The 26,545-nt window shown below is 41.6% G+C and overlaps 2 protein-coding genes across 7 annotated transcripts in view; one reads left to right on the top strand and one right to left on the bottom strand.

Annotated features, from left to right (window-relative positions):
* Positions 1 to 11,420: 11,420 nt before the first annotated feature.
* HIGD1A (HIG1 hypoxia inducible domain family member 1A) lies at positions 11,421 to 23,645 on the bottom strand. 4 transcript variants are annotated; one of them, XM_070575712.1, is made up of 4 exons: positions 19,406 to 23,645; positions 13,954 to 14,064; positions 13,168 to 13,302; positions 11,421 to 12,459 (listed from the first exon to the last, which is right to left on the bottom strand). In XM_070575712.1, the coding sequence occupies exons 1-4, from the start codon at positions 19,935 to 19,937 to the stop codon at positions 12,410 to 12,412; spliced, it is 828 nt and encodes a 275-aa protein (XP_070431813.1). In that variant the 5' UTR covers positions 19,938 to 23,645; the 3' UTR covers positions 11,421 to 12,409. The 4 variants fall into 4 exon arrangements, with proteins under 4 accessions (XP_070431813.1, XP_070431814.1, XP_070431817.1 ...); XM_070575713.1 differs by having other exon boundaries at positions 13,954 to 14,068; positions 19,406 to 19,839; XM_070575716.1 differs by lacking the exon at positions 19,406 to 23,645 and adding an exon at positions 17,208 to 19,399 and having other exon boundaries at positions 13,954 to 14,068.
* Positions 19,570 to 26,545, top strand: part of ACKR2 (atypical chemokine receptor 2) — a 48,420-nt gene continuing 41,444 nt past the window's right edge. Inside the window, exons 1-2 of one of the 3 annotated variants that reach the window (XM_008532726.2) lie at positions 19,570 to 19,666; positions 26,304 to 26,379. The gene's annotated coding sequence lies outside the window, so the exon portion shown is untranslated. The remainder of the gene's footprint in view (positions 19,667 to 26,303; positions 26,380 to 26,545) is intronic. The other 2 variants (XM_070575711.1, XM_070575710.1) reach the window with 2 other exon arrangements.

Here is a 26,545-nt window from a genome sequence, read left to right as displayed (position 1 = left end):
GTGGCGCAGATGGTCCAGGTCGAGGCGGTAGGGAAATAGGCGCGGTGGGCTAGAAGGACAAGGCGTCCTGTGCCTGAGACCTTTTTTTTTTTTTTGAGGAAGATTAGTCCTGAGCTAGCATCTGCCAGCAATCCTCAATCCCTCTCTTTTTGCTGAGGAAGACTGACCCTGAACGTCTGTGCCCATCTTCGTCTACTTTTTATATGTAAAATGCCTACCACAGCATGGCTTGACAAGCGGTGTGTAGGTGCGCACCCGGGATCCCAACCAGCGAACCCAGGCCACCAAAGTGGAATTGCGCACTTAACCACTGAGCCACAGGGCCGGCTCCTGCCTGAGACTTAAGTTGCCTCAGTGGTCCGCTTTGGGAACACGTTTTAAATGTTTTGTGGACCAAACGTTCTGCACAGAGATGCACAGTCCGCATTCCTGCAGGGGAGTTGAGAAGTGGATGATCCCACCAGGAAATTTCACGTAGCCATTTGGAATGTCTTTGAAAAATATAAAACAATGTGGGGGAAATGTTATGTCGTGATGGTGAGGGAAAAAGGCAGGACACAAAATAGTAGTTCTAAATAAATAAAGTTGTGTTGTTTTAAACTACGCACAGAATCAATACTGGGAGGAATGCACAGAAGTATTAACAGAAAAAGTGGTTGTATTTGGGTGATGGAATTGCAGTGCTGTTTTAATTTTTGCACTTTAGAAGAAGATGTTAAATATAATGAACATGGGTTGTTTTCGTGATAGAAAACATTTGTGTTTTTTTAGACAGGCACTTCCCAATTTAAGTCACTACTATATTCAGGGCTATATTGGAGTAGGAGGCAAATTTCTAGGAAAGGAGATCCAGGGAAGTTTCCCAAATATTTATCCAGGCCTTTATAATTTGAAAATTTCCAGATATCTCATCGTTGATTTTCTTTCTTTTTTTCCTTGTAAGGCATTCACCCCATAGACATGCATGAAGGTGCAGCACCAGAACTCTAGTCTGATGTCACAACCAGGATATTGATGTTGACACAATCCACCCTTCTTAATGAAACCGGCAAAGAGTTAGCTATTGATGATAGTAGCTAGGAACTAAAGGTTTCTTTCCTTTTTGCAATTACTGATTATAGCTTTTAGCTGTTTAACTCACCCATTGTTAACTGTGCTGCTTAGGCAATATGCTCTCTGACTCCCACTAGGTTCCCATAGATGATATCTCCCTGGAGCCTGGGTCTCCATGGTGATGGGTATTTGAGCTGTTTTTTGGGAATTAGAACCCCTTTGTCTACTCCAGGCTGGTTGAGACCACCAACTCATCAACTGGGCCCGCACAGGTGTCTGATAAGTGACATTTAGACGTTAAGAGGCTAAAAACTCCCCCCTCGGATCATGCTAACACCGCCATTTTGTGAACATGGGTCCTATGAAGAGACATGAAGTCTGACTGTGCTTGGGCGGATCATCACTTCCCTCACCTCCAGTCACCTAGCTCCACATTTCAGACCACCTTGCAGTCTGTCCCGCAAATATCCCTGAGTCCCTATTTCAGGGAAGTGGATTTGAGATTCATGCTCTCACTTCCTGGCATGGCTGCCTTGTGATTAAACCCTCTCTCTGCTACAATCTCATCGTTTTGGTGTTTTGCTTTCCGGGCGGCGGGCAAAAATGAACCTGGTTCGGTAACATTATTCAGATTTCCCCAATTTTACTTGTATTCGTTTTTGTGTATGTATTTAGTTCTATGCAATGTTGTCATATGTGTAGGTTTGGGTATCCACCACCATAGTTAAGATACCAAACACTTAAATCACCGCAAAGATCTTTCTTGTCGGGCTTTGATAACCACGCCCACTTCCCTCTTGGTGCCCCTCCCCCAAGTTCCTAATCCCTAATGACCACTAACCTGTTCTCCATTTCTAAAATTTTGTCATTTCAAAAATGTTATATAAATGGAATAATATAGTATGTAACCTTTTGTGATTGACTTTTTACTCAGAATAACTCTCTGGAGATTCATCCAAGTTGTTGTATGTATCAATAATTTCTTCCTTTTTATTGCTGAGTAGTTTTCCATGGTTTGAATGTACCACAGCTGGATTAACCATTCACCCACTGAAGGGCTTCTGGGCTATTTCCAGTTTGGGGCTCTTATGAATAAAGCTGATATGAATATTCAGGGACAGGTTTTTGTATGAACCTAAGTTTTCATTTTTTTGAGATAAATGCCAGCTGTATGGTAATCAAATGATTAGTTTTTATAAGAAACCACAAACCCATTTGGTAGAGTGACTGTACAATGTAACATTCCCACCAGCAATGTGTGAGTGATCCAGTTTCTCCACATCCTTGCCGGTGTTTGATGTTGTGACCGCTTTTTATTTCAGCCTTTCTGATAGGTGTGTAGTCACAGCTCATTGTGGTTCTAATGTGCATGATGGATAATGATATTGAACATTTTTCTCATGTGCCTATTTGCCATCTGTATTTCCTCTTTACTAAGTGTCTGTTCATGTCTTTTGCCCAGTTTCTAATTCTTGGATATGTGGTTTGGAAATGTTTTCTCCCAGTCTGTAGCTTGTCTTTTAATTCTCTTCAGACGGGCTTTCACAGAACAAAAGTTTTTCATTTTGATTAGGTCTAATTTATCAATTTCTTTCTTTCATGGTGTAGGGAAGGAAAAACTATTCTTCTACCCTCGAGGTCCTTCTGGCTGGTCCAAGAAATTGACATGATGATATTGAACCTGAAGTGAGTTTGCTCACCTGTTGCCCAGCAAGCCAATTTCTGCCACTGGGTGTAGTGGAAGAAAGTACGAATTTTATTATTGCACAGTGCTGAGCAAGGAGAAAGGGCAGCTAATGCTGAAATCCCAAACTCTCTGAAAAGCTAAAAGTCAGGGTTTTTATTTGGGGTTTTAGGTAGGGGAAGGGGAGCATATGGCCTTGCTGGTTGGAGCTTTTCCACCAGCCTGTGTTTGGCCTTGAGACTGCTTGCAGGAAGGAGGAGGAGATAACAAATCTAGGTGGTTGTCCTTGACCATTTGTCTCCATGGTGGATAGTGGATTCTGGAGCCAGGAAGTGAGGGAGTAAGCAGGGAATGAGTGCTTTGGTTTTAACCCCATAAATGCTGGACTTAATGGGAAACTGATGTCAGGACTGGTATCAATGAGATAGAATAACAGGAGAAAGTCAAACAAAGTTTAACAACACATATACGTGGGAGAAACCCGGGAAATCTGAGTAACTTGCCAAAATGGCAGAAGCCACTACCTTAAATACCATCTTCAGCTAAAGACAAAGGGAGGATGTTGAGGGTAGTGATTTGGGACTTCAAAGGGGAGGAAGGCAATTTACGTGGAGATGTGAAGGCAAATGTTTGGTAAAAGAATGTTTGCTGGGCCATCTATAGACAATGTGACTGGAGAAAGAGAACTTTGATAAGAATGGGTTTAGCAAGGTTCCTCCCTGGCTACCATAGCCAGAGTTATCTATGGTGATAGCTCCTTCCTGGGATAAGTCTTCTATCTCAAATTCTTTTAGGCAGTTAGGGGAAAGGTCAAAATTTCTTTCTGAGTTTTTTTTGTTATTAAAAATAATATTCAAGCCTGGGGCTGGCCCAGTGGTGTAGTGGTTAAGTTTGCACGCTCTCCTTTGGCGGCCTGGGGTTTGCAGGTTTGGATCCCCAGGGCAGACCTAGCCCCAGTCGTCAAACCACGCTGTGGTGGCATCCCACATAAAATAGAGGAAGACTGGCACAGATGTTAGCTCAGGGCCAATCTTCCTCACACACACACACACACACACACAAATCAAGCCAAAGAGATATATTTTGGGGTGGTGAAATCTGATCCCTCAGAATGGATCATGCTCTTGGTGTCAAGTCTAGGGACTCCTTGCCTAGTTCTAGATCCTAAAGATTTTTCTCTGTGATTTTCTAAAAACGTTAAGAGTTTTATGTTCATGATTTATTTTGACATAACTTTTATATAAGGTGTGAGTTTAGGTCAAGGTTTTTTTCTTTTGGTCTGTGGATGTCCAGTTGCTCCAGCACCATTTGTCAAAAGGTTCCCTTCCTCCACTGAATGACTTTTTTTCTTTTTTTAAGATTGGCACTTGAGCTAACAACTGTTCCCAATCTTCTTTCCCTGCTTTTTCTCCCCAAATCCCCCCAGTACACAGTTGTATATTTTAGTTGTGAGTCCTTCTAGTTGTGGCATGTGGGATGCCGCCTCAGTGTGGCCTGATGAGCGGTGCCATGTCCACACACACCCGGGATCTGAACTGGGGAAACCCTAGGCTGTGGAAGTGGAGCACACGAACTTAACCACCCAGCCATGGGGCCGGCTCCTGAATGACTTTTGAACGTTTGTCAAAAATCAGTTGAGCAAACTCAACAACAACAAAAAAACAAACCACCCAATTCAAAAATGGGCAAAAGACTGGAATAGTCATTCCTGCAAAGAAGATAGACAAGTGGCCAATAAGCACACGAAAAGATGCTCAACGTCACTAGCCATTAAAGGAATTCAAAACCACAATGAGACCACTCCATATCCAATAGGATGGCTATTATCAAAAAAAAGTAAAATAGCAAAGGTCGGCCAGGATGTGGAAAAATTGGAACGCTTATGCATTGCTGGTGGGAATGTAAAATGGTGCAGCTACTGTAGAAAAGTTTGGCAGTTCCTCAAAAAAATTAAACATAGAATTACCATATGATCTAGCAATTTCACTTCTAGGTATATGCCCAAAATATGAAAGCAGGGAGCCAAACAGATACTTACACACCAATGTTCATAGCAGCATTATTATTACAATAGCCAAAAGGTGGAAACAACCCAAGTGTCAATCAGCAGATGAATGGATAAACAAAACGTGGTATATCCATACAATAGAAGATTATTTGGCCATAAAAGGGAATGAAATCCTGATACATGCTGTAGCATGGGTGAACCGCGAAAACATTATGCTAAGTGAAATAAGCCAGAGACAAAAGGACAAATATTGTATGACTCCACTTACATTAGGTACCTAGAATAGGCCAATTCATCAAGACAGGAACAGAACAGAGGTTGCCAGGGGATAGGGGAAGGGGGAAATGGTGAGTTATTGTTAAAGGGTATGAAATTTCTGTTTAGAATGATAAAAAGGTACTGGAGGCAGATGGTGGTAATGGTTGCACAGCATTTTAAGTGTACTTGATGCCACTGAATTGCACACTTACAAATGGTTAAAATGGTAAATTTTATGTATATTTTACAATAAAATTGAAAAAAAATCAGCTGAGGGCCTGCCCGGTGGTGCAGCTGTTAAGCGCACATGATCCGCTTCAGCAGCCCGGGGTTCGCTGGTTCAGATCCCGGGTGCGGACACGACACTGCTTGGCAAGCCATGCTGTGGCAGGCGTCCCACATATAAAATGGAGGAAGATGGGCATGGATGTTAGCTCAGGGCCAGTCTTCCTCAGCAAAAAGAGGAGGATTGGCAGCAGTTAGCTCAGGGCTAATCTTCCTCAAAAAAAAAAAAAAAAAATCAGTTGAGCATATTTGTGTGGGTCTAACTGCTCTTTTTTTCTTATTTATTTATTTAATTTTTCCTTCTCCCCAAAGCCCCCCTAGTACATAGTTGTATATTTTTAGTTGTGGGTCCTTCTAGTTGTGGCATGTGGGACGCCACCTCAGCATGGCCTGATGAGCAGTGCCATGTCCATGCCCAGGATCCGAACCAGCGAAACCCTGGGCCGCCAAAGCAGAGCATGCGAACTTAACCACTCAGCCACAGGGCTGGGCCCTGCTCTTTTTTCTAATCACTAAAATAGGTCCTTCCCACAGTTCAACGTTGCTCCAACTTTAAAGTGGGACTTTTATACATGCTTGTAATAACTGTTTAAAGATGATAAGGTCATCAAATAGATTTCCCCTCGCTGATATTACATTACCTCTCCCATAAATAAGTAAATATAAGATAAGCAGTTAGTGATCCTACTCTTAGAAGCAAGTGATCCTACCCTATAAGAAGCAAAATTGAATTGAATAAACTCTGTCAGAAGTAAGAAAACCTGGGTTTTAACTCTCTGACATTGGTCAAGTCACTGGGGGGAGCAGAATTTACTACCTCAAGATGTGTCTCTTTGGCAGGAGGATTCTTTTGGGCTCCGTTACTTTTAAGACACTGCAGACAAGGGAGAAGTTCTGAAAACCAAGTAGAAGTTACCCTTTGTAAGAGACATTTACATTCATGAGGGAAATCTCCATTTGTATAAGTGTCTCCCTCTCTGTACCAGGAAGAGGGGGATGACGCTATCTCTAGGAACTCTTATCAATGCAGAAGGCCAGGACTTAAATCTGCATAATAACCTTCCTCTTGTTTACTGTGCTTTTTCTGGTAGATCTCCTATAACTGACACCCCCCACCCCCAACATCCTCCTTTGTCTTTAGGTGAAGATGATATTTAACTCAGCCATTCTGATGAGTTACTCAGCTTTCCTGGGTTTCTCCATGTATATATGTTATTAAACTTTGTTTGATTTTCACCTGTTATTCTGTCTCATGTCAGTTTAATTCCTAGGCCAGCCAGAAGGACCTAGAAGGTAGAGGAATTGTCTTCCTCCCCTACATCACAAACCTCACCTTTCTTCTTAAAATAGCAATAGTACCCTTATTACCATGATATTCAAATAGGTCATGAAAATGCTTTGTAAACTGAAGTGCTCTTCAGTTGTCATACATTATTACAGATTTAGCTGTTTTGCTTCAAAATGGCAGTGAGCTTTGCTGCAGCTTAAAAGCAAGGCTCCATATGGCTCTTCCTATTTCAGAGCTCTCTACTTAAGGACGTGAGCTTTGCAGGTCCACAATCTAATTTGGTCATTATACCAGGAGTGTCTCTTGGGGCTAGACTTACATCAGTCATGGTATTAAGTGACTGACAGGTAAACCAGAACACTGAGTCACTTTCTGGTTTACACTAGGGGATTTTGATCCATATCCAGAGCTCCTCCCTTCCCAGAATCAGATGCCCAAGAAGCCAAGAGAGTCATCAGAAAGATATTGTGAGCATGGATTTAGAGCAAATAGAGACAAACTGCGTTGAGATATTTTTGACCCAAGATTAAGCCTTATTAAATTTTCCACTTCACAATCAAGAGCCCCCACATAGATAAAAATTGTTCATTTTCTCCAGGTTCAAGTTCCTTCTTGATGGAAAGTGCTGGATGCACATTGCCAGTTTTGCCTCTTCATCTTGCCATGGATTTGGGCTTTCTTTGTTGTCCACCAGCCTCTCGTAGACTCCCCCACTACACTTTTGTGTTTTAGCTTAACAACCTTTTGGCTACAGTCAAGTCTTATTTTATCCATGGAGCTATTTTGTCTAAGATGTTTGTATATATGGTGATCTCATTCATCATATTTACTTTATTAGAAAACACAATGTTCTGCCAAGATTCATCAGTCCTTAGTTCCAAGGGACCTCTCGGATGGATGAGATCTACACTGGCTCTCCTCCAAGCCCTCAGCACAATGGATTGGTAATATATTTTATATTTTCCCCCCAAAATTTCTCAGTTTCACTCTCGGCTCATATCATGGTCTTTCAAAACACTTGGATGAAAGTCACCAGGTCTCAGTGATAACTGATTTCTCCCCTATTGATCAGGTCCCCTGCCTTGTGTACTTACTAGTTTTCAATTTATTGCCTCCAGAGTAAGACAATTTGTGGGAATCTCCTCAGCTTCCTTCTTACAAAGGCCAAAACAAATACTGACTGAGGATTTTTATATATGAAAAAATCTGAGGATAAAGCAGCTATGGTGTATTGGAAAAAAAGTATTGGACTTGGGACCCAGATGGGGAGTGAGACTGTGTGTGTGTGAGTGTGTGTGTGTGTGTGTGTGTGTGTGGTGGAAGGTGGAAATTAAGGAAATGGAAAAACAAGTATTTCTTGAACAGATGTGACTTCACATACCTGCCTTCCCTTCCATCATGCAGTCTCTCCACGTGACCAAGGGTCTCAAGTTCTGGGTGTGTCCCAGCTCCACTGCTTTTCAATTGTATGGCCTTGAGTAAATTACAGCTTTCCTTACTGAAAAAGCCAGGATAATATGTACCTCAGAGTTTTTGTGAGAAACTAATGGAAAAGAATGTTAAAGCAGGGGCCAGCCTGGTGGCATAGCAGTTAAGTTCGCACGCTGTGCTTCAGTGGCCCAGGGTTTGCAGGTTCAAATCCTGGGCACAGACCTATACACCACTCAACAAGCCATGCTGTGGAGGCATCCCACATACAAAATAGAGGAAGATTGGCAGCAGATGTTAGCTCAGGGCCAACCTTCCTCACTAAAAAAATAAAAAATACAAAAAAATAAAGCATTTTATATACAGCAAAGCACTACACAAAAGTAAAGTATTATAACAGAGCACGCATTGTGTGCTTTAAACTCAAATATGGCAAGATTTGACAAAAAGGTAAAGCTCAGTGTGGCCTAGAAGCATTCAGAACAGCTTTACCAAAAGTGGAATTTGGGTTGAGTCTGTAAGGAGTGCACTGAATTGACTGGGAGTGGGGAGGGGTAATGTTCAGGAAAAGAATAGAGCATGACCAAAGGTGTTGGGGGTAATGGCAAGCCCAGGGTTTGGCATTAGTGCACCGCTGGAGCTAGGTGGCAGAACAGGAGGTAAAGGGCCTAGGTTTAAAGTGTTGGCAGCAAGGAGAGGAAAAGGACAAATCTGAGTAATGAGACTCTGCTTATGGAAAACTGGCAGGACTTGGTGACCAGTTTAATAGAGACAAATCAACAGAAGGAAGGAAAGACACTTGTAAGAGTTTGAACCTAGGGTGTGACAGTGGGAGGAGGGGGGCGTCACTGACAGAAACGGGTGAGCTAGAAAGCAGCACTAGTTAAGTCGCTGCGTGTTCGGTTTCCTTTCTCAAGCTTCTCCATTCTATTTGAAGAGCTTTCAAACAGGATCAAGTATATAAACAATAGTTGGCAGTTCCACTGTTTGACACATGAGAACTTTAAAATACCTTATGTTCATTCATTCAGTTTTGTCCTGGCTAGGTCTGTCGTGACAGGCTGTAGATTTTCATGGGGATAGAGCCTAAGTTTCCTGAGCAGCATGTCCTCATCTGTGAGGCAAAAGACACCGCCCACACGAGCAATCCTCTGCTACCAAATTCCGTCTCGGTGATACAGAAAGGGAGCATACTTAGGGGATTTAGGTTTAAGTGTGGAGTTAAATTCCAATTCTCACCACTAGATGTCACTGCTGTTCGTTAACTAGAAACATGTATGCAACCTTTTTTCTAAGGACAGCAGGATTCTGAATGTAAAAGAACAAAACCTACTTATTCTGATTATTTCAACAACACTTATTGAACACCTATATGAGCCTAGCACTAGTGCCAGGTGCTTTGGATGAAAGCCAGCCCAGATAGGCTTAGTGGTTAAAGTTCAGCGCTCACTGCTTCAGCGGTCCAGGTTCACTTCCTGGTTGCGGAACCACATCACCCGTCTGTCAGTTACCGTGCTGTGGCGGCAGTTCACACAGAAAAACTAGAACGACTTCAACTAGGATATACAACCAGGTACTGGGGCTTTGGGGAGGTAGGGGGAAAAAAAGAAGACTGGCAACAGATGTTAGCTCAGGGCAAATCTTCCCCTTCCAAAAAGAAAAAAAAAAGATCACCATGCCCTCAGACTAGTGGAGGAGAGAGGCATGGAAAAAATCATACACCAATGTTCCAATATGCAACATTAAGCCAAAGAATCTCTCAGTGAAAAATCAACAAATCCTCTCCTTAAAGTACAACATTGCTTCCTCGAGATACCTTCTCTGACTCCAGTCCTGGGTTAGGTTCCACAGCCAGATGTTCCTGCTGCCTCCCATACCTAGTATTCATCATGCTTTTTGTAATCACTTACTTAATGCCACTCTTCCCTGCTGGACTGTAAGCTGAGAGGGCAGGGCCCATGCACCTCCGGTGCTCCTGCATTCCCAAGCTTAACACAGTAAGAACGGTAACAGCAATCACTTATTGAGTTTATTAATGCGTCAGGTGTGAACCCTTTACATTCACTCTTGCATTTAATCTTCCCAACAACCCTACATCATTGATATTGACCCCGTTTTACAGATGAGAAAACCATGGCTATTTGGCTAGTGGGTGGCAAAACCGTGAACCCAGGTCTGATTCAATAAAAAATAGTATCACATCCACTTGAGTCACTTTTAAGAACTTCCATAATCTGATACTAGCCTATTTATCCTAATTTAGCATTCTCTTCTTCAGGCAAGCAACTCCACTCATTTTCTTTTCTTTTTTTTTTGAGGAAGATTAGCTCTGAGCTAACTGCTGCCAATCCTCCTTTTTTCTGAGGAAGACTGGCCCTGAGCTAATATCTGTGCCCATCTTCCTCTAATTTATATGTGGGACGCCTACCACAGCATAGTTTGCCAAGTGGTGCCATGTCCACACCCAGGATCTGAACCTGCGAACCCTGGGCCACCAAAGCAGAACGTGCGCACTTAACTGTTGCACCACCAGGCCGGCCCCTCCACACATTTTCTTGATCACAGAATGCTCACTATGATTTTAACACTTCACTCTTGTTCTTCTCTTTATTCTCTGGCATTTGTCTACATCAATTTCTCTCAAATTAGTATTTATTTAAACAAAATCAATAATGTACTTATCCATTACAGTGACAATTTTCTGAAACTTGTTCCCAAATTTGTTCTTCTCCAGAAGACATCCTTCATGAAACAATTGTGTGGAATGCCTACAAGCACCTCCTATGTCTATTTGAAGCTGAAGAGAGTTCCCAGTAATATTTTATCATTTTTAAAGTACTTTCTCATAGACCCATATAATGATTTACAAGCCAGATAGGACCACAGACATTACCTAGTCTAATCTCATTTCATAGCTAGGAAAGACTGAGAAAACCCTGATTTGGTCCAGGTTATACAGTCAGTGATGAGTCAAGGCCTCTTGTCTAATTTTATTAATTTGTGATCACCAGCATTAATTTCACAATGCCAACATTTCAAGTCTCTAATACACGTTGGCATCTACCACTTGACTGCCCAGGTTCCAGTCCCAAACCTATAACCTTCTCTAGCTATGTGACCCTGGGTTAGTTGAACTGGTCACACCTCAGTCTCCTCCTCTGTGAAATGAGGATTATAGCTCCTACCTCTCAGAATTCTTAAGAAACTTAAATCACATTATACATGAAAAGTGCTTAGGGCAGTGTGTGGCACACAGTAAATGCTCAATAAATGTTAGACATTATTCCTATTTGGTAAATATTCTTTAACTGTGGTTCCTACGAAAGGTACAAAACGTTCTGTCTTTTCTTAGAACTTAATTTTTGTGCTGCTTTGAAGAATGATGTGTTTTTCCAAATTGAAATGAATATGAGACATTTGGTGTGTTCACTTACTTTAATAACACTACATTTACCATGTTATCACCATGGAATGTAAATTCAGGTTAGACAAGAGAATTTTACAACTGCAATAAAGCATTCTGTAATACACCAAAATCTGTGTATAATATCTGACCAAACCAGCCTGCTCATAATCACTTCCCATTATAGGTAATTTGTTGAGGTTAACATTTATGATCCTTACAGAGAAAATAAATATACTGCACACATTTAAAAAGTGTTTTTCATTTACTTTTGCATTAGCAGTGAAAATACATATTTCTATTTCAAGGTGAGATTTAAAAATTTTTCTACTATAACAGCAGCAAAAATATAATTCTGCAATTACAAAAGAGCTAAACTGGGATCCATAATTAAGTTACTCTTATGTTTACAAGTTTGATTCTGAAATAAATAGTACTTCTAAGTAGCTGTTATCAGCTTTTTAGGTTTGGTTTAAATACACACACAGTGTCCATTGTGGGGAGGCTTACAATGTTACATTCCATGCACTGTTCTAAAAGGGGTCTTTTTCAAGGGCCAACTAGCCCTAAAGACCAAAGCACTCAATCAGTCCACAAGGCAGGCAGAAAAGTTAACTGGGGTAAAGAAGATTCCTACATAACATCAAAAGCATGTGATATTCTGCAGCAACTGGGAGTACTCCAGGATTGGTGTGTTGTCTTCTTCAGAACTAATTTCATCAGAAGGGTTGAAGGTGGACATTTTACCACTATCAAGTGTATTCAAAAGTGACATGTTTCTTTTGTGCTAATCTGACTCCCCTGAATGACCTAGTTAGTGAACTAGTCACTAGTAATTTGGTCACCAGGCAAATCAAGCCTGCAAGAAAGGAAGCCAATATTCAAATTACCATGTTATTGTCTGACCCAAATGATTTATTTTCAACATAAACATATAACCTCAATATGAGATGTCTAACTAAAGCAAGCACCACCAACAAGACCAAGACAGCATCTCTTCTTCTAAGGTTTCGGTTTTGCCCAGAATTCCTGATACATGTGATAGCCCATACCTAAAGAAAAAGAATGCTAGTTAACATTTAAATTTTCTCCAATATTAAGAAAATAAAAACAGTTCATAAAATAGCTAAAAGTAACACCTTTGCTGGCATGCAATATTTACAAGGGGAACAGACCCCATGCTACTTACACTCTTGCCTTCTTAAACATTTAAATTTCTAAAATTCTTTTTACGTAGTTTCTCAAGTAGCTCCAGGTTACTATGACTAGCTCAGACTATTAAAATATCTGCTTTAAAAGAACAATCAATATTTATCTGGCAACTTTAAAAGGAGTTACTCTTACTACATAATACCAGATAAAGACAACGAATTATAAAAGCCAATAAAAGCATGTAATACCTACATTTAAAAAATCATTTCCAGTTTCAAATACTGAATAAAATAGCAATCATGTCTCTCTCAGATAATGGCTCTCACTAACAACCCCACTGCATGTTCAGACTCTTCAACGAAATTATAAACTCAGTGATAGACAGAATTGTCTTTTTCCTTTAAAGCCTTAGTAAGATATATCATAGGCAGTAAAACTATATCACTACTTGAGCTATTTTTATTAATTCCATTTTTACATGAAAATGAATAAGTGATATTTGCAAACTGCTTCAAAATCAGCCAGAAGTATCTATTTTGTTTTATTTACAAAGAAATCAATTCATTAATGGGGAACCACAAATTTTAAAATTTCTTATAGGAACCTACCAAGAGTCATTGCTCCCACAACAAAGCCTTGGGCTGCCACGCGCATGTGGATCAGGTGAACGGACATTTTAGTATTTCCCCTGCTCTTCAATTTATATAATCCATATGCAACAATTGCTGCAAACCCTGCCATTCCTGTGAAACAAAAAGTCACAAGTATGTCAGATGCATGGGGGTAGGGAACCAAGATGACTAACCATCAACCAACGTACTTGATACTGTTTTTATAAGGATGCTTTATAAGACCAATAATTAGCGAGCATACAAACTGCGTTTTTAATCCAACCTCCCTACTCCTGAACCAAAATCTATGATTGGTAGCAAACAGTAGCAGATCCAGAAAGTTAAGATCATCTTCAAAATGTGGGCTCGTGGAGCCAGTAGATAAAGCCCTTTAGGAGCGCCAGGGGAACTCTTCCTCTCAGTCCTACTTCCTTCCCCAAAGGGAATCAGTTAATACAGCAGAGACTGTAATGAACCATAACTGTGCGTATAACAGCTTTTAGGAGTCTTGTGAGTCCTTCTAGCATATCATTGAGACTAAAGGTGGCCCTGGGGTCCCCCAACACATTCACTGAAATGAGTCAATAAAACAGTAAGTCGGAATACATACGGAAGAATTTTTACAATGAGAGTTATATCATGCCAATCTCAGCATATTTCAACAACATATGAAAAAATAGTTGGAAATAAATGCTTTCAGGATGTGCTTGATGAACGAGTTGACCAGACTTCTATTGTGTTAAAGCTTACAACAGATTATTAGAATGCCAAAGTCAAACTTACCAACGGGGACAAAGGGTGCCTCTTTAGCTTTTCGGATAAGTTTAGATCCCTGATCTTCATCATATGAAGAAAGAGATACATCTGTGTTGGTCGACATACTGAGTGAAGAATCTTCCTGAAAGAGAATTTCCATGAAGCTCTGCAATTAAAAGCCATCTAGTAACATTAAATAACTGGATGTACTTAAAACAATCCTAGTTTCCAAAAAACCTGGTATAAGTTATTCATGAACTTCAAAAAATATTTTTAGAAATTACCTATTTTTTTAATCCATAGCCATCTCTAGGGAGGGCTGTATGTATTTATTCCCCCTACTGTTTTGATGTCTTTCCCATACAACCAATTTCTTTTTAGAACCACAATGCTAATAATGGTGAAATTTTCTTAAAATTGAAAGTACTTTTGTCAATGAAAATAGTAGCTAGTAATTTTCTGGCTACCTTCAGCCTTAATCAACTTCAACTTGACAACTTTAAATTACTCAAACCAAACTGATACTCCTTATTGCCTCTTCAGTATCGTGTTGAAAATCCTACTAAGCACTTTCACGTGTAGTTAAGCGTAGTCTTTATTGCTTTCAACTGCAACTGACTGATTTATTCCCACGGCTACCAGGCTTCAGGTCTTACCTCTGAACACTTTCCAACCGATTACACTAATCTCTATTATTGATGATGGCAGTTTTGGGGGAAAAGATTAGTTATTCTGAACAGACAAAATTTCTACTTAGCTCGTTATTTACAACTTTTAAGGACAAAGCTTTATTTTAAATACTGTTGCTAGAAATGCTTCCTTTTAAACATAATTTATGTACAATTGAATATAACAGCTTTTTAGTTTTTTTCCTGACTTAGGGTTATCATTTTTAAGATCACTGCAGCAAAAAACTGAACCATGCTCAGGGTCTTCTTAATGAATGAGTATCTCCTAAGCTTCAGATCTACCTTCCTTTACATACCGTATATTCCCTGGGCTTCCCTCTTAAAATTCTTTACTTCTTTTATAATATTATTCCTTTAAGTGGTACCAAAACAGGCAAGATACTAGACAGATTATATGAATAAGGTGGCAGGAAAAAAAGATTCATTTCCATTATTACAGGCACCAAAACCTCCATTCCCTCTTTTCAGTCACCTTCCTGTACGCAGAAAACTAACAGGTGTTTCATCACAATGAGGTAACAACAAACTCAATTTCATCTTAGTCACAGTAACTACACATAATACTTCTTCACTGAGCTGATTTGAACTGCCTGTAAACTTCACCCATAGATAAAATAAGGGAGTCATGGTAGGTAAGTACACAAGCCTCTGATTAGTGTCAATTACAATAACCTCAAAAGTCAACTGCCCATCTCACCACTCATATAAAATCTTATCTTCACTTCTGGGTTTTTCATATGCATCATACTCCCTTCGATAATGATGGCTCTCATTCAACACTTTGCTATTCAAGGGGTGTTAGCAGCAATAAAGGCCCTCAAAGAAAATCCAACTCTAGAGGTAGGGTTTAGCGCTTAGTTTGAAAGGTGAAATCATCCCTTCAGGGCCCCATCCCCATTGGGCAGAGTCCAATTCCGTCATCTGATGGAGAAGAAAACCTTAATCCAGAGGACTTGTGCAGTATCACACAGCTAGACAGGAGAGAACCCAGATCAGAACTAGACTTTCTCTTCCTTTCTTTGTGCTCCATTACCTGCTAATTGAATAAACCCCCACTTAGGAGCTTTACTATATACAAGGTTCAACAAGCTCAAGGTTCAGGACACTCACTATATACTTAAAGAGACAAACACTGAAATAATTAAGGGTTCAAAAATTAGATTTTTTAAACAAACGAGACATGACAGTGTGATTACTTGCCAATAGCATAACAGAGACAATGAGAATCGAATTTAGAGTGTTACGTCTTTTAGCTCACATGGATTTGGCAAGTTTCAGAGAAATGTCTGAGATTGGCCTTCAAGAAATTACATAAATGGACTACATGGAAAGATTCAACAGTATATTTATTTTAGGCTATTATGTTTATTAGTTGCCTTCATAATAATCAAACTTCTCAAAGGCATAACTGTTTTATCACAAATCCTCCTTCCACTTCCCTCGCCAACTCCACATTCTAATCACATTTAACTTCTTATAGATGCTCTCTATACCTCCAAGCCTTTGCACAAGCTGATTTCTCTGCCTAACACTTTTCCTCCCTTTCCATCTCCTTTCAGATACTCTTTCCTGGCTAACTCCTCCCATTTTTCAGGTTCTTATCTTAATTGCCTTCCTCTGGAAAGTCTTCTTTGACTCTCTATGTTTATGACAAATGTTGGTTACGTAGTTCCATAGGACCCCATGCTTTCTGTATAACTCTTTCTCATAAATGCTTGTTTAACTGTTTTTGTTAGACTCCTTCAAGCCAGGAGGCTACACCTGCCCTGCTTGTATTTATCTCCATTGCCTGGCATGATGCTTTGCATGTAGTAAGTACACCAAATGTTTTTTATATAAATTTAAAAGTAATATTTTTCAGCAATTAAAATTATTGTCAGGTGATTTATTTAGAAATATTTAGGGGCTGGCCCCGTGGCCGAGTGGTTAAGTTCACGCGCTCCGCTGCAGGCGGCCCAGTGTTTCGTTGGTTCGAATCCTGGGCGCGGACATGGCACTGCTCGTTAAACCACGCTGAGGCGGCGTCCCACATGCCACAACTAGAGGGACTCACAACAAAGAATATACAGCTATGTACTGGGGGGCTTTGGGGAGAAAAAGTAAAAAATAAAATCTTTAAAAAGAAATATTTAATGAAAACAATAATAATTGCACACATTTGTAGAGTTTAATCAGTCAGTAATAAAAATGTCAAACTATGTACCTAAGTGCTTACTTCTTTAATTATCATATTGTATCTATGAAAGAAATAACCTGAGTAGGTCTTTGTTTCTTGCAACTACACATGAGACAAATCTATTATACACCACAATCCACTTTTAAACACTAGCACTTTCTTTTGCAGCCATGAAAGCATGTTTTCTTCCTTTGCCTTAGTTATTCCCAAACTGTGAAGTAATTTGGGAATTGTCTTTAAAAGCAAGAAAATTTGTAGTTTTTTCTCTAATCTCTCACATCTGGATCACTATAATTGCCCCACAGGTCAATGGAGCAAAAGTTTTTTCCCCCTCTCCTTTCAGGAGGCAGGGAGATGGCTGTCTCTTTTTTGTATATAAAAGAACAAAAGAATATCCATTGATCTTCATTCCTTACCTATCACACAGACTCTGAAGTTTGTACGGGTAGCACATTTGATCCGGCTTTCAGAAAGTAGTCCCCGGGATAGTAATCAGGGTGTGGGGGAACCATGTGATCATTATTTGCTTTAAGTGACTAATGACAGTCTATCTCTGCTCCAGAACACTTTGTGTGCACATTTCAGGATAAAATTAATAAAGAGAAACATTAAAAATCCAACATTTACATCAGAGTTGTTATTTTATAGTTCAAATTATATTTTTATACCATTTTATAAATTATGGTAGATATTGTAACACTCCCTGAAGATAAGATTTTGACAATTCTCTTCCTAATTACCACCTGGAAGTTTCTCAGTATTCATGATTTACAGTCACCTAAATTGAAAACGGTTAATTTTTAAAGTATCAGAGTCAATAACCACAAATCATATAATTTGAGAATAAGAACCCAGATGATTAATCCATACCAACAACCTTATTTCACAGACGGAAAAAGGGTCATGAAGGGTTATATGAATTGCTCAACACCATGACTACATCTCTAGCAGGGGAGGATTAGAACTCAGCTCATTTGATACACACAGTCCAGGGTTCTTTTGATTGACAATATATTACAAAATCATCAATCTTATGATGCTGGTATATATTTAATCTGAAAATATTAAAATCCCTTCCTTGACAGAAGACATCTTTCTTTGAATTGTAAAAAACAGGTAATGCCTAAAATTAAATGGAACTTTCTTCCCCAGTGACTTAGCTCATCTAACAGTTTCAACTGTAATTTGAAAAGACTTTTTTTCATTAGAACCACTTCTAGATTTTCCTTTATTATCACTTCCTCATCCACCCAGAGCAACTGATTCAGATCTGTCAGAAAGTTGAACAGGTGCAAAAAGAGGCACCAACAACCAGCTATTCAAAGCCAGTTTGGAAAACACGAATTATTCTGTAGACCTAGTAAGACACTACTGAAGACTTTTCCGAAAGCGTGGGAACCCAGAAGAGGCATAAGCGAAGATGAGCTGCTCACCATCAGGTGATGTCAAGACTGAAGGATCTTCACAGGCTGTCATTTTGGTTACAGAAACTACTATCTAACAACAGTGGTTTCAAATTTTGCTTTTGCATCAGTCACCTGTCAGCTTGTTTAAAATGGCTGCAAAGGCCCCACCCTGAAGATTCTGATTCAAATGGTCTGGGGGAGGGGAAAAGGAATCTATATTTTAAGAAGCCCCTTCAAGCGATTCTAGTGCACAAGGAAGTAAGAGAATCCCCGGTATACAGGACTCAAACACGTTCATCATCCTGGGGCCTGGTACCACTTCACTCTGCCAGAACCTTCCACCCAAACCAGTCATACTTGAAAGTGCCTGGTTACTTCCGGAAGCACAGATCCCCTCGGTAGAGCTTCCCCTGAAGAAGAGCTGCCTCCCACATCAGTAATACACAAGGGAAAGGCGAATTACACTGCCGAATCATCGCGGCTGCTCCCAATCCTAAACCCAGGCTATGTTTTGTAACCTCTAACTGGCTGACTTAATTTTCCGGGAGAAATTTAAAATCCATCACAGATGCTTTATACAGGGCCCCTGATTCCTTCTTACCTTCCTAGGGGTAAAGGAAGGTCGCCAAGCGTGGGAGGAAACACGGGGTCGGGGAGAAGAGGGAGATCACTGGAAGGTCGTGTGGTTTTACGCCCTCCCCTCAACCTTTCGATCTCCCCCCCCCCCCTTCTCATGACCTTGTCAGGCCTCCACGGCCGGAGCGCTCGCCTTCCCAATCCTGCATCACCCACGGCTCGGCCCCACTCTCAAGGAGGCTCCACGCTCCGGGTACCACCCGTGTCTCGGGCTCCCGGAAGTCGCCCCAGCGCCCTCCACAGGCCTCTCATTACAGCCCCACCCGCAAGTCTTCCCTCTCAGCAACAATTCACTCCACTTTCGCCTCTTCTCCTCGTTGGCGCCGTAACCCCTCACCCCACCTGGCATCAGGCCTCGTCTTTGGACCCCCAACTTCCTCTGATCCACAAGGACGGACCTGCGCCCCGCCAACTATACCTCGCCCCCTTCATCCCAGGCATCGCCTCCACTCCCAACCCAGCGGGCCCTAACACTGTCAAAGCGCTCTCGGCCCAGCCAAGCGCAGCCCCAGTTCTTCCGGCCCCGCAGCCGGGGGTCGCCGGTTCGCAGTAAACCCTCACGCTTCGCTTACCTAGAACACACGATCGCGCACCCTCCAACCGGTTTCTGACCCCAGCCTTCGTGCGCTGCCGGCCGGCTTCTGCCAGTCCCGCCCACAACCGGCCCCAGCCAATCAGAAGCCAGCGGCTGGCACGCAGGGGTCGGCGCCGGCCGGGTGTGTGCGTGCGCGTACGCGGTGGGTGGGGCAGCTCGGTGCGAGTCCCGGATTGGCTGGGACGACGCACGCGGGCCGCTCCGCGTAACCAACTCTCGCGTTGGGGTCGCGTCAGAGGTGAGAGCTCGGCTTCCAGGGTTCGCGGAGGATGCTCTGGGTCCTCTGACCTTGGCCCCTGGCTCAGCGTGCTATAGGTGTCTTCCGCCCTCTTACTCTGGGGCAGCGCCGGCAAGCTCCGCGAACGCCGTGTCCCGAGTGCGGGCTGGGCGGGGCCGGAGATGAAGGCCTTCGACCGCGGCCAGTCCTTGGATGGCTGTGGGTGAGGTGGGAGCACGTTCCTGCCTTCAGGGGCGCCCACGGCGGTGGGGCGACGGTGCGCTCGGTCCATCGCGCTTCCCTGGCGGCTGTCCGTCTCGGACGTGCTCTCTCAGCCTCCGTGGAGCCCTTCTTGTAGCTTACTCTTTAGCGGAGGCGGCCATTCGCTGCAGGCACCGGGTGGCTGGAGCCGTGATCTCACCCCGACTGGAGAGGTTTCTCTGAAGAAAGACGTGTCGGAGGCCCCTTTGTGACAGTGAACTTCCGGGGACAGAGACCCTCATTTGAGTAGATAATCAGTAACTTCCTGGCGAATTGGTGCAAATCATCAACGACTGTCCCGTGGGGAATGTAACTGTGAATAGATTAGAATCTCTTAATATAACCACAAGACGAGGCCGGTTGTCCGGTGCTCTATCATATAGGTAGGAACTGAGGGCCGTGGGCTCAGGATTTTGAGAATCTTTTGTCTCACAATTAAGACGTGTAGGAAACATTCCTGGTTCGTTTGATAAGTTAAAAACCCCATACCTTGATGATGTGGTATGTTTTCACCTCCTTGAAGGTACGCATTTTGTCTGTTGGTGCTGGTATCTCCTTGAACACTGTCTTTGGGCCCAGTCACGTTAAGTGAAGAAAAGACAGGACCGATGCGATAACTGGAGCGTTTCAAGGATGAGTAGGGATAATCAGGGACTCGTTTAAGATAATTAAAACGATGAAAGAGCCTGGCAGACTTGAATATGAAGGTAAACCAGAAGTTATTAAGTTGTTCGATTCTGGAAATACAGAGGCTAACAGCAGCAGTGACCACAGCATATTCGTTCCTGAAGGGGGTTTATACAGATCAAAATAATGTTAGCTAATTTGCTGATTTCCAGAGAGTGAGAATTGGGGTCTGGCAGAGCTGGGTGCTAGGCCAGGTTGGCCAGATACTAGCCATGAACTTGGGCTGTTCTCTCAAAACTTCACTTTCCTTATTTGTAAAATGGGGATAACAGTAGTGATGGTTAATGAGGAAATACATGTAGAGTGTTAGCCCAGTGCCTGGCATGAAAGTGTTAGCCATAGCTTTAAAAATTCCTGTGCCATGCGTTGTGCAGAAAGAGGCAGACCCTGCCCTATTTGTTTGAGAAATGATCTCTTTCTATTCATTATGTAGAAACCAAAATCTTGGTAAATGATGATGATAAATACCTGAAACAATCAGATAATGCAGAGGATTTTTTAATGGAGATTATTCTGCTGTACTTTATATCATGTTACAAGAAACAACAATGACAGCTGACAAGCTGTTACGTCTTTCATAACACAGACGTAACTGGTAACAACGTGTATTATTCCATTCTCCTTACTCTGTGTCATTTCAAAGTATAACTGATGCAGAAAACTTTTTAAAGGTTATTTGGGTTCTCGTCTATCAAATTAACCCACCTGTAGTTTGTAGAAAGAAAGGCAGCACAGGAAGTACCTGTGCGCTTTGCTAATTTCCCCTCTTTAGAGAGCCTCTGTAACTTCGCATGTTCCAAGTAGCTATCTACACATGATCAAATCTACTGTAGGGGAAATGGGGTTCTAAACTCAGATGCCTGTCTAGGCCGAGGCACAGCTTAAAGCTGCATTACCTTGGCGGGTTTTTTTGTTGTTGTTGTTGTTTTAAGATTTTTCCTTTTTCTCCCCAAAGCCCCCCAGTACATAGTTGTATATTTTAGTTGTGGGTCCCTCTAGTTGTGGCATGTGGGATGCTGCCTCAAATGGCCTGATGAGCGGTGCCATGTCCGCGCCCAGGATCTGAACCGGGGAAGCACGAGAACTTAACCACTCGGCCACAGGGCAGCCCCAGCGTTACCTTGTTTTTGACATCCTTCTTAAAAATATTGTGTGATCTGTGTGGAATTTTGTCTAAAGCAAATGTTAAGCCTTTTGAGAAAATTGAAAATATCTATGAATATTTTAAAACCAGAGTCCGAAGTCACCTTCAGCAATTACTGGCATGTTTATTGTCCTGGGCACTGTTATGGACTCAGAAGTTAGAGTCAGCCCCCTTCCTCAAAATAATTTATAATCTGATGAGGTAAAGGAACAGGTATAGAAAAACATTAAGACAGTCTGTGATAAATGCTTTGAATGGAAATTCAGGTAGATATCATAGTGAGTGAGCAGTTTCAAAGAAGTCTTCTTGAGACTGGGGCTTGAGTGAGAGGGTTTTGAAGGATGACTAGCATGCAAATAAATTGAGAGAATATTCCAGAAAGAGGAAACAGTGGGCAGAGGAATAGCGTTAGACTATGAAATTGTAGCTGTGGCATAGAGGACAGTGAGTGAGGAAAAGGCAAAAATCTGTGACTTAAAGCAGAGTCAGAGAATAATGGAAAGTAGGCTTAAGCTATACTAGGGAGGACTTTAAATGCTAATTAAAGAACTTGGGCAGTATTCTCTTAGGTGGCCCTTGAAGGTTTTGGAGCAGGATGTTGACAAGAGCAGAAAGCACTGGAAATACTTGGTAGTGAAGTCGAATGGATTAGAAAGGGAATATCAACATTACTCAGCCAGAAAATTAAAAATTATTCAATATGTAGTTCGTTATACTTTGTATTGAGGCCATATCCTTGGCCTTAAGGGTGTGGAAGGCTGCTACATGTGGTAGTGTCATCCCTCTGTCACCTAGACAAGAACCGCTACTTTCAAGTAGCAATAGTCTTCACAGACCTGTCCCCAGGAAGAATTGGCTAGGGCCCAAACCATCATAAAATTCCGTGTTAGAGGCCTGCCATGAAGGGACCCTCATAGTATGTTACAGCTCTGTACCTTTAACACTTTGCGAAGTCGTGGAATCGTACGTAAACTGTTTTAAACAAAAACTTGCCATTAATAACATGTTTTAAAGTTTTATTTAAAACTTGCCTGAAAGGTAGCAGCTTTTAAGCAAACAGAAGATTCTTTCTTGGCAAAAAGTAATTGGGCCCCTCCCTGGACTGATCCTTCAAGTCCATCAGGTGTTGCGTAAGAAATGCTATCTTTTTTTTTTCCCCGGAAGGAGCAGCTGGTAATCATATCAGACCACCTTGTTCTCCTCAGGTTTAAGACAGTTTTTCTTTTTCACAATTTCTATGTTTCAGAACATTAAGTCTTAAGGTACCTAGTCCATCCCTCTGCCCTTTAAGAGGAATAGTTCTAAAATGCAATCTCAAGACTCTCCAAAGGGGGAAAAGTCAGAATTACTTTTTAAATTTTATGAGCTGCAGTACAATAGTGTTTAAGACCATGAGCTGGAGTTTGCTTTGCTGCTTACTAGCTACATGATACTAAGTTACTTAATCATTCTGTGCCTCAGTTTCTTTATTTGTACAGTAATAGGACCTACCTAACAGGGCTCTTGAGAGGATTAAATGACATGTAAGACCCCAGCATTGCCTGGCACATAGTAAGTGTTATATATATTAATTGTTATGATATTTCTGGGGTTTTTGGTGAATTCTTGTAGGTCCTACTTAGCTAACCTATAAACACAATTGATAGTTTCACGTGTGTGTGTGTTGCATTTTTAAAAGTCTTTTGGTTACAGAGGATTTGCATAAAAATCATAAATATAAGATGCTCACAACCAGTACTTCAGCAGAGAAGAAGCAAGGAGCTATCAGGCACCTCTTTAGTTTACACTGTCTCCTACTTTTATATCATTGGCTTCAACTACGTAAAATATTTTTCCCATTAGTAGCCAATGTGGCAGTAAGATTTGTGTGTTTATGTACTGAACAAAAATATTATACTTTAAATATTTTAGTCTTGAATTAATTTTTCCACTGTTGTGCTTAGTATTATTTGTTATTGTTGTTCAGGGCAGCAACATTCTTCTTTTTAAATTTTTCTTCTTGAGGAACATTTGCCCTGAGCTAACATCTGTGCCATTCTTCCTCTATTTTGTATGTGGGTTGCTGCCACAGCATTGCTGAGTGGTATACGTTTGCACCCAGGATCCAAACCTGCGAACCCAGGCTGCTGAAGCAGAGCACACTGAATTTAACTGCTATGCCATGGGTCCAGCCCCCAGCAGCATTCTTCTTAACAAGTAGCAAGGGGAAAAAAATGTGGTGGAGTGGAAAGGGGAGTGACCTAGGGCCCCAGAGTTGCTACCATGCACAAAGTCAAAAAGACATGGATTTGAAGTCTGACTTGAATGCTTATTAGTGTTATGACCTAGAACAAGTTATTTAGCCACCTGGGACCTCAACTTTTTCATCAGCAGAATGGAGATATTACTAAGTACCTTATAGGGTTGCTTTGTGTATCTAAATAACCTTATGTAAGATAGCAAGAACAGTGCTTGGGACATAGTAGACACTCAGTATGTATTATTTCCCCTCTCCAAACCAGTCCCCTTCCTGTTCCTGCACTATTTCCTAAGCAGTAACCAGCAGTGCAACCACAAACAAAACACTTTGCTTCTCTAAGAAAACTTCTTCTAAGTTTCCTGAACCCTGCTCTAAGTCATCCTTTCATTTATCTTTGCTCAGCCTCACCTTCCACTCTCCTGATATCCCCACTAACCCTTTTCACTGAGAGCACTGAGAAATTCTCAATGAGCATGGAGACCTTCCTCCCCTCTAGCCCCCACCTCTAGACTTGCTTTCATCCACATCAGTCCATTTCTTCTGGTCTTGGGTATCCTTCTCCTGTTGAACACTAGTCAACCCCTTTGCTCTGGACCCCATCATTTCTTGCTACTTAATCTATTTGCTGTTTGCTGTCTCACCTGTGATTTTGCGTTCTCTCTCTGGCTACAGGCTTCTCATACTCAAGACTCTTCTACTTCTTAAAAAAATCCCTTCCTAGCTTCTGCATCCTTCCTCTAGTTATTGCTCTATGTTTCTGTCTCCCAGGCCTAGCAGAAAAGAAGTGTACATATTATCTCCACATCTTCCCCCCTATTCATTCAATCCACAGGTTTCTATTCCTTTTACACTACTGAAATGACAATAGTGAAATACGTAATTCAATGGACATAATTCACTCTCAGCCCATATCTTACTTGACTCTGATTTTTGACACCTTGAATCTTCCCTTGACATGTTTCTTTTGGCTCTCCTTCCTACCTGGCCATTCTTTCTTAGTTACTGTCACTGAATTCGCTTCCTCTGTCCCTTAAATGTTGGTGTTTTCCAAGATTCTGAGCTCACTCTCTTTCCTTCTTTCTTCCTTCCTCTTGGGGGAATCTCATGTACCCTCGTGGTTTTTTACTCTCGTAGGTATACTGATGTTCTCTTCTCTCTCTGCCTTCCTTCTTGCCTGAGCTCCAGAACTAAATGTTCAGTTGTGTGTTGGACATTTCCACCTCAGTATTCCACAGATTCCACACATGTCCATCAGTAAACTAAATTAATCATTGCTGTCCTCTCCTTCCCCCCGCTCTGGATACCCCCCTCCCTATAAGCCTGCACTTTCTCCTAAATTCCCTGACTTGGTTGGTGGAACTGCTCTCCATCCCATTAACCAATCAGGAAACCTGGGTAAATAGCTAACACGGCTCCCTCCTTTCTCCACATCCAGCCAGGAACATCTGAGCAGAGAACTTAATGACGCGGAGCCAGCCCCATGAAGCTGTAGGGGAAGGTCTGTGGCAGAGATGAGAGTGTGCCTATCTCTCATGGCCCAGATCCGCCTGATTCCTCATGCAGTGATGCTGAGAATGTTATTTACATAGGAAGGCACTTAAACAGATCAAATAAGGCAATACATTTGCATCATTTTAGGCTTGACACAAGACTGTTTTCACTGACAGTATTTTCAAACAAAAAGCTCTGAGGGTGTCACTGAAAAATGGATCTTGGGTTCAACACAGCTCCTCAAATTCCTTTTTTATTTTTTCTCTTAGTTCTTGGGGCAGGGGAGATTGGCATGTGGAGAGGTGGGCACAGAACTTCCCTAGCTTAGCTGAAGCCCTCCTACTTCTTTGCCTTGTTTTGAAGACATCTGGATTTGGGATTAACACCACAACCAGCTCTTCTTAAAAATTTATATAATTTTATATCCCATATATTTTGTTATTAAATAATGTCTTTAGTAGAGGTGAAATAGGTAGCATTTGGTCTTTTAATATTCAGTTTTATGTGGTTTCTATCCTGATTTTAAAAATTAGAACACTTGTAATCTTATATAATCTATATAACTAAAACAATTGGCTTATTTTTATAATCTGAATTTGTACAGGAATGGGACTGATTACACAAAAACAGAATTGATTACTGGAAGCAAAAGCTGTCTGTTTACCACAGGTGAACAGCTCTTCCCACTAGAAAGGATAAACATGAGTTTCTACCTGGGCTCCCTAGCTGCTTCCTGGCACATGATATGATGTCGAATACCATGGTTGCATGAACATTGGATTACAAGCCCCCTGGTAGCAGAACCTCTGTTACATGGATCTTTATATCGCCCACAGTGCCTGGTGGTGTCTTGCACACAGGAGGCCTCCAGTAAATGCTGGTTGAATGACTCAAGCTTGTGTCTCTGCAGAGGTGAGTTATCTCAGTTCAGAGACACCGGCTACAATTCAGCTCCTGGGGCTGCAGTAGCTGGGCTGGGGCTGTGGGTTCCTGTGGCTTCTTAATTGTCTTCATCACCCATCATTTACACAGTCTCTCTTCAGAACCCTCCTCTCTTCTCCCCTACTGCCTTGAATAC

The sequence above is a fragment of the Equus przewalskii genome, chromosome 15, assembly GCF_037783145.1.
Source record: "Equus przewalskii isolate Varuska chromosome 15, EquPr2, whole genome shotgun sequence".
NCBI classification, from domain to species: domain Eukaryota; kingdom Metazoa; phylum Chordata; class Mammalia; order Perissodactyla; family Equidae; genus Equus; species Equus przewalskii.
Note: the sequence above shows the minus strand (reverse complement) of the source record. Positions and strands in the feature narration are given on the sequence as shown.